We start from the raw sequence: 7,365 nt of genomic DNA, 5'->3' as shown, positions 1-7,365 counted from the left end.
TCTGCATCCACCCTGGTTTGCAAGGGGATGGCGGAATTAAACAGGTCGTGTGCCTTTTTGCTCCGCTTTAACTGCGGAATGGGAAGAAATCCCAAGCAATGGGAAACACTATTATCTTTAGGTTATAACTAGAATTAACATGCACCGGCTCACAGCACAGCTCTGAGCCCAGGCTCCCAGGGCAGGAGCCACGGGGCAGAGGCTGGGGCACTGCCTGGCTCTCCCCATCCAGGCTGGTTAAATCACTTGCTGGGAACCGGCTGCGCAGGTGCCCTGCCCCATCACACCCACCCAGTCGCAGCCCAGCCCTGCTCCTTTCCCGTTTAACCTAACGAAGCTGCAGCCAGCTCAGGTGCAACCGCTCCGCCTGGGCAGTTGTGGGCCGATTGAGGGCTCAGCTGTTCCTTCTCCACGCTCTGAGCAAAGCTGGTGCCTGTTACCCCAGATTGAAGCAACCCCAGGGCCAGGCTGGGGTGCTCAGCTTGCAAAAACCACCTCTGAGCTCAGTTTGCCACTGCGTCTCGCAACCTCAGGGCTGTTTACCGCTGCATGGAGAAGGCTGAATTTTGGCTTTGCTTTCCTTGAGGATGCTTTTGGGGGAAAACCCCCAAATATCCCTGGGAGAGCTCATTGATTCATGCCCTCTGCCCAGCAAGACTCCAGCTGCGGAGCCCTGCTGGCAGCCTGCGCCGGGGTTAGCACCAGCCACGGGAGGGCACGACCCAGCCCTGCAGCACCAACGGCCCTTTCCAGCCCCGAGGAGATGCCGGGTCTCAGTGAAAGGGGATTGAATAGAGTGGGGAAAGGAGGGGAAGCGCCTGACCCTCCTCCCAGCCCCGCTTGGCCGTCGCGGGGGTTTGAACCCTGGCGTCCTTGCTCCATGCTGAGGCCAGGCTGGGATAGGAGAGCAGCGAAACACAACCTGGGCTGAAAGTGCAAGGTTTCCATCCATTCCTCAGCTGCTGGAAGCCCATCACCATTTTGTGTCTCCAAAGCTGGGGGCACAGGGTCCTCCCCTGCCTGGACGAGGTGGTGCGGGGCTGGGGTCTCCCAGGGGGGTGCAAAACTCAGGCCCAAGGGCCAAGCTCCCTCTCGCACAGACCCTGGCTGCCCTCAGAGCCTCACAAACAGGGATGAGGGAGTATTTGCTGATTTATTTCTTGCTCCCTCCATCACCACCGCTCCCGACAAACGGGAGGTGACAGCAGAGGGGAGCAGCTGGCAGCGGCCAAGGGGTCTGGAAGGACTGACGTCAGGGGAAAGATTAAAAGGGCTAAATCTGTAGGGCTTGACTCAGCAGCAGCTCAAAGGCTGCGTGATTGTGCTCTGCAAGCATTTCAAGGGGCATCGGCATGCGGGGGTGTCACCCAGGGCCATGGGGACAGGCGGGTGCTTTAGGGATCCTTGGTTGACCGATGACACAACAAGGTTCTTACCATCAAAACTTTATTTTCACCTGGATCCGCTGCAAATTGGGTCGTTTATCACATCAACCACAACTTGAGCTCACAGTCCACGTACAAGTCTTGCTCAGTCCTCAGAGGAAGCAGCTGATGGGGGAGGCATCCCTGACTCCCAGGGGATCTCAGCCCTGGCATCCAGCAGCTCCAGTCTCAGTCCCACCTGGGACTTGCTGCTGGATGTTTTCATCAGCGGTGCCATCCCACGCTCTCACATCTCCCTGTCCCACCCCACAGGTCACCCTCTTCGGCCTGGGACCCCTTTAAAGGAAGAATGGGGACATGGCCAGCTTGCCCAGGGCTAATGGCCACCCACCCCACCAGGTAGTGCCCTGGGGGTTAGGAGTAGGGGATTGGGGTCACAATGCAGCAGCAGAGGAGCCTACATTCACGCAGTGAGACCCTGCACAGGTGGCAGTGGCTTCTGCTGGGGCTGCGGTAGCAGCACCAATCCTGCACCCCAGACCACAGCACAGACAGCTGTCCCAAGGCAGCGGAGTTAAGCACAGGGGTCATGGTGAGGTTTTGCTCCTCTCAGCCCTCGCACAGCTCCCTGGCCCCCCGCTTTGATGTTTCACGCTGCAGAGGAGTCACCCAGGGCTGCAACGGCCCCTGCCCACAGCCGGCTGGGTGGAAAGCGCAGCTGGGTTTGTGCACAGCCGCCCCTGCTCCCAGCCAGCCCAAAGGCAGCTCCCAGCTCAGGGCTGCACCCCCAGAGCAACCCCCGAGCCCCCAGAGCCAGGCAGGGACCCAGACCAGAGCACCCTCCTCCCCACAGCCAGACCCTGCTCCCACCACTGGTATTTCCATTAACCCAGAGACACCAATTCCCTTACACAAGGCAAGTGTTTATTCAGAGTTAACATTTATAGATAAACAGGTATTTCCCTTTCCCCTTCCCCCCCCATAGACTTAATAGCATTTATTTTATAAATAAACATTTAGTGCTGTGAACGTGCCAGCTTCACCGACAGCAAAGTGCATCATGGTGCAAGGCAGGAGGTCGACTCCATCCCTTTTCTGCCTGGGACCATCTTGCACCAGTTTCCAGAGTCCAAATCCAGCAGAGCAGGAGATGAACCCCGTGAAAGTGCTGAGACCTGACAGTGTTGAGTCCTTCAAGAGCAGGGACTCATCCTTCAGCGCTGGGACCGAGCAGCCTTTGCTCCGAGACATCCCTTGGTCCCAGAGGCGACCGAAGCCCCTCGCTCTGCAGAGCCAAGCGAGGGTCCTCTCTCCCCCCCAGCCCCAAAGGAGAAAAACTCCAGGAAAAAAAGCTACAATTTCATCTTTTGGTGTCATCCTTGCTGGCGAGCAGGACTCCTTCCTTCCTAGAGCAGCCCAACATGGCCAAAGCAGGCAGCTCCCCAGCCTGGTGTCAGTGTTGAAGGAGGCAGGAACGGGAGGGCAAACACCACCACTCCACAAGCCAACAACAAGGTAAGAAAGTGGGGTTTTGGGTCAGCAGAGTCCAGGGGACCCCAAAGCTTCCCAGGCAGCGTTGGTCCCACAATGAGCTCAGTGCTGGGGACCTCCAGTGGGTTTGTCACCATCTGCAGCCCATCTCGGGTGACAGCACCGGTGAGTCACCCGAAGGAAGGGCTGTCCGGGGAACAGCGTTTCCTCTCCCGAGCAGCCCCCGTATCACTCCGCTTCCATGCGTGGACGAGGGCTTGCCACTGCTGGGTCCATCCTGCTGGGAAAAGGGCCACCACCACGTGCCAGCAACTGGGGTGTCCTCGGGGTCAGGCTGTCCCAGGGCTCTACAATCCATATCTGTGACCCTTTCTTAAGGATATCTGGTGCCACCAGGTGGCTGGGACACAAGTGTCCTCCACGGCCAGCCATCGGGCAGGGGAAGGACCACAGCTGGACAGCAGGATGGCGCAAGGACAATGCTTGGCCCCACCAACACGGGGCAGAAGGCACGCTCTTTCTTCTCTGCAGGCAGGGCAATGCCTTAGGCCCACCAGGCCCGTTTCAGTCCTCCTCCATCCCCTCCGTGGGGCTACAAGCCTCAACATGGGCTACTCCTATACATTGCACACAGTGAAGGTCTCTCAGGACCCCAGAGCTACTCATAAATAGGGAACTACAGACTCTACATTGCTTCATACAGACAGCTTACACAGTACAGGGTGGGGAGAAAAAAGCCATGGACACCCCCAGGGCACATCAGCATTGGCAGCTGTCCCCGATGGCAGAGGAGCCAAGCACCATCAGGTCATGGCTTGGGCTTGTCAGGCTTGGGCTTGTCGGGGATGACCCTCCGCTTGGAGCTATAGAAGTCTGGAAGGCAGAAAGAGAGAGTTGGAAAGTGCCTCCAGCCCATCAGGAGCAGTGGGGCAGGAAGAGGGAGGTGTCCCCAGGGAAGCATCCCAAAACCCAGCCCAGACGGACTCCATTTTTGAGCCACCCACCCAAAGCCATGCATTCCTTGAGAGAAGAGCCTGTAGATCTCCACCATCTCTTCTGTTTGGTCTCACCTGCACTTCCACCCCAGCCCTTGATCTTAGGGGACAGGCTCAGGCCATGGGAACTGAGGGTGATGAACTATTTTGGGGCATCTTCAGCTACAAGACCCACAAACCCGATGTGAGGCCCCTGCCTAACCCCCAGCAATCAAAAGGCACCCAGTCTGAAGCCTTTTCCCCTTGGAAGGCGGGCTCTGCTCTCCGAGGAGAGAAATGCATGGAGGGTGGTCCATGGAGCCAGGCAGGGCTCTTTCACCCAAGTCAGCTCCATCTGTCCCTACCAGGAAAGCCATGACACTAGCAATGCCACCAAGCGTGCATGGAGTGACACCAAGCCTCCAACACTCACCTTTGATGGTGGTCTGCCCACGTTTCAAGCTGTGTGGGGAACCAGCCCTGCAAACCTCCGAGCTCTGCTGAGACCCCTCAGGGCAAATCCTGCCAGGATGGTCCTTGGAGGGGACCTTGTGGACCAAGGAGCTCCTGCTCTCACTGCCAGTGACCTTGACCAGGCTGTGGACCTCCTGGGGTGGCTGCTCATCCAGGAAGACCCTCTCCCACTTGAAGTGTCCTTCCAAGGGAGTCTCCGTCTCAAAGTTGAAGTTCCAGCGCTGCTGAGCTTCTTCTATGTGTTGCCTCAACAGGTCCTGAAAGTCATTCTGGAGCTGGTCGTGGTCCACGGGGCCAAAGAGGTTCCTGCACACCTTGCTGCTGCATGGCACCTGCCCGGCCCTGCTCTGAGACAGGGGCATCGTGGTGGCTGGGAGGAAAGCAGAGCGAGTTACTGGGGCGTTGGGCAAGCCACGAGCAAGCCCAAGCACATTTGGTACATTTGCTACCAGGGCAAAGCAGGCAGTAGCCAAGGTGGGGCAAGCTGGGTTGGGCTCTACACTGACGCAGCCCGGAGGGGACCTCCGTCTGCCAGCGCTCCCCTTGGACTCGGACATTTGGGATTTTAGTGGTGCCTTGGGCAGAGGCTTGAGCATGACTGAGGTCAAACACAGGCTGGTGTGATGCAGAAGGACGGGGAAGGTGCAAATGTTGACGTTCCCCATTCCTCCTCCAGCAGGTAAAGCCCTACTAGGGCAGAGCATCCAGCACCGCGATGCTGCCACCGGCTCCATCCACAACCCCGCTGCGTTCCCACTTCCACGCAGGCACAAGCCATGGGCAAGTGAAGCAACAGGATATTTTTCTGGCCAGTTTCTTCATCTCAAGAACCCAGGCCCGGTGGCAAGGAAGCCTTAAGCAACTGCAAGAACATGCCACAAGCTTGACCACTTTGGTAACCACCCCTTATCTGCAAGAAGCTGTTGGGTAACCAGAGACAAGACCCTGTTTGTTTGTTTTGTTTCAAATCGGTGCCAAAAGCTTTGACCTTCACAGTAAGTGGCAAAGCCTTTCCTTCCAAGCAGCCCCCCCCTTACACATGCATGGGGCTAATGGACCCCTCGTGCTGCCCGCGGTTTGAGGAACCTCGTTATCAGAGCAAAGCAAACAACGCTCTGGGATTTGACGGCTTTTGGAAGTAAGGCTTGAGCCCGCTTGCATAGCCGTGCTCATTAAATCTGTTTTGGTTTTTTTTTTTAAATAAAGATTCACAGAAATAAAATCCCTGTGTGCAAGACAGCTTTGTCATTGCCCACCCAATCTGGGACCCCCAAAGCCGGGACCACAACAGACCCCCAGGCGTGTACCCCCCACCCTTAAACGTCCCCAGGGATGGGGTGCTCACCCTCCTGAAAGGAAGGTTCCTGCCCAGATTCAGCACCCGCAGCCCCTCCGGATCGCCTGTGCCGCATTAGCGGGCACACGCCACCGGCGCGGCGTGCCGGCGGGCAGCTGGAGGGCCTCCAGCCCGGGGGTGGTGGGGCCACGCTCCGTCCTCGGGGCCACCCCGACCCTGTGCCTGCCCTGCTCCCGACCCAGACGGAGCATCCCCGAGTAAAAATAGAAATCCAGCTTCCTATCTCCTGGCAGTCGGAGCACATAAACAGGGTGACCTCATTGCGAGGCAAGTCCCAGCATGTCCAGGCAAGCCCTGGCAGGTAGCAGGCAGGGGACATGTTTCGACACCCTGACCAGCCACCCTCCAGCCTCCCCGCCTGTGTCAGGCACTCATCTCCCCATCCTCAGGCCACCACCACGGCCCAGGTGCCACCCCGGTCCCCACACCCCGAGATAACAGCTTCGCCCTGACTCACGATTGCAGATTGCTGGAGCCACCAAATAGGGAAGGACAAGGGCCAGGTCACTGTCCCCTCCCACGGGGCTGGTGTCGCTTTTAGCAGCCTCTCCCAAGCAAGAGCGTCAAGGTTTCCTGCAACCCGGCTGGAGAACCCCAAGACGCCTCGCAAAGAGGCGATGCAGGTGCACGGTTGCATTAAAACCTCACCCAGCCGGGCTGGGAGATGAAGGCGCTCCCAGGGACACACACCCCCCCCCCCCCCGCCAACCCCACAGGCACCTGCGACACCCAGGACCAGTTACACCAGCTGGGAGAAGGCTTGGGGAGCAGGAGGGGCTGGGAGCACCCACAGCCGGGGGTGGATGGAGCCGGCAGCCGCTGTGACCCCGCGCAGGTGCCTCCCCGGGGGAAGGCGCAGAGAACGCCCCGCTCACGACACCGATGAGCCCCTGGGACTCCTCAGCCGCGGGGGGGACTGCGGGGGCCTCGGGGGGAGCCGGCGGGACCCAGCCGCCCAGCGGGGCCCCCGCCCGGCCCCCGGGCGGGCAGGGATGCTCCGCGGCGGGGCTGCCCGGCCGCGCCCCGCACCGCGCCCCGCCGCCGCCGGGGGGCGAGCGCAGCCCGGCCCGGGGCTCCGCGCCCTCCTGGGGGGCTCCGGGGGGCTCCCCACCGCCCCCCCCCCAGGGCCCAGCCGTTCCCCGCCCGCCACCGGGAGCGGCCCCGCTGGGGACGCGGCCACCGGGCGGAGCCGCCGCCGCCGCCACCCGCGGCTTCCCCGCTCCCCGGGCCGGGCACCGGCGGCCCCCCCCGGTGACCCCCCCCGGGCAGGGCAGGGCCGGAGCCACCGGCCGGCCGACCCCACCGCCGCACTCACCGTCGCGTCGCGTCGCGTCTCCCGGTGCTCGTCGCCTCTCGCCGCGCTTTATACCGGGGCGGGGCGGGGCCTCGCCGCCGCTCACGGCATCGCCCGGGATTTCCCTCCCGCCCCGCCCCGCCCCGGCCCCGGCCCGGCCCCGGCCCGGCCCCCGGGGCAGCCGCCCGGCTCCCGGCCCCGCGTCCCCGCTCCCCATCCCGGTCCCCGGTCCCGGGAGTGCGCGCGGTCCCAGCGGGGAGCGGGGCCTGCGGGGGCACCGGCTGCGGGGACCCCCTTCCCAGGGGGGTGCAGGGACCCCCCATCAGCCGGTACAGGGACCCCCCCATCAGGGGATACAGAGACCCCCTTCCTAGGGGATGCAGGGACCCC

At 61.4% G+C, this 7,365-nt stretch overlaps 1 protein-coding gene across 2 annotated transcripts; it reads right to left on the bottom strand.

The window, feature by feature from the left end:
• Window positions 1–2,381: 2,381 nt before the first annotated feature.
• Window positions 2,382–7,085, bottom strand: CDKN1A (cyclin dependent kinase inhibitor 1A). 2 transcript variants are annotated; one of them, XM_087762365.1, is made up of 3 exons: window positions 6,997–7,085; window positions 4,284–4,694; window positions 2,382–3,749 (listed from the first exon to the last, which is right to left on the bottom strand). In XM_087762365.1, exons 2-3 carry the CDS (start codon window positions 4,684–4,686, stop codon window positions 3,685–3,687), a joined length of 468 nt encoding a protein of 155 aa, XP_087618491.1. In that variant the 5' UTR covers window positions 4,687–4,694; window positions 6,997–7,085; the 3' UTR covers window positions 2,382–3,684. The 2 variants fall into 2 exon arrangements, with proteins under 2 accessions (XP_087618491.1, XP_087618492.1); XM_087762366.1 differs by lacking the exon at window positions 6,997–7,085 and adding an exon at window positions 6,139–6,361.
• Window positions 7,086–7,365: the final 280 nt, after the last annotated feature.

This window comes from Nipponia nippon, unplaced genomic scaffold (assembly GCF_047370975.1).
Source record: "Nipponia nippon isolate SJK-2023a ecotype South Korea unplaced genomic scaffold, ASM4737097v1 scaffold_25, whole genome shotgun sequence".
In the NCBI taxonomy this organism is placed as follows: domain Eukaryota; kingdom Metazoa; phylum Chordata; class Aves; order Pelecaniformes; family Threskiornithidae; genus Nipponia; species Nipponia nippon.
This window is presented reverse-complemented; position numbering and strand designations above follow the sequence as displayed.

Bases quoted from the DNA above. Each gene is read 5' to 3' on its own strand.
- CDKN1A (XM_087762365.1), bottom strand. From the start codon at position 4,686: ATGCCCCTGTCTCAGAGCAGGGCCGGGCAGGTGCCATGCAGCAGCAAG. The intron at 3,750-4,283 runs GTGAGTGTTGGA...TCTGCCTTCCAG, and splicing joins TGGGCAGACCACCATCAAAG to ACTTCTATAGCTCCAAGCGG.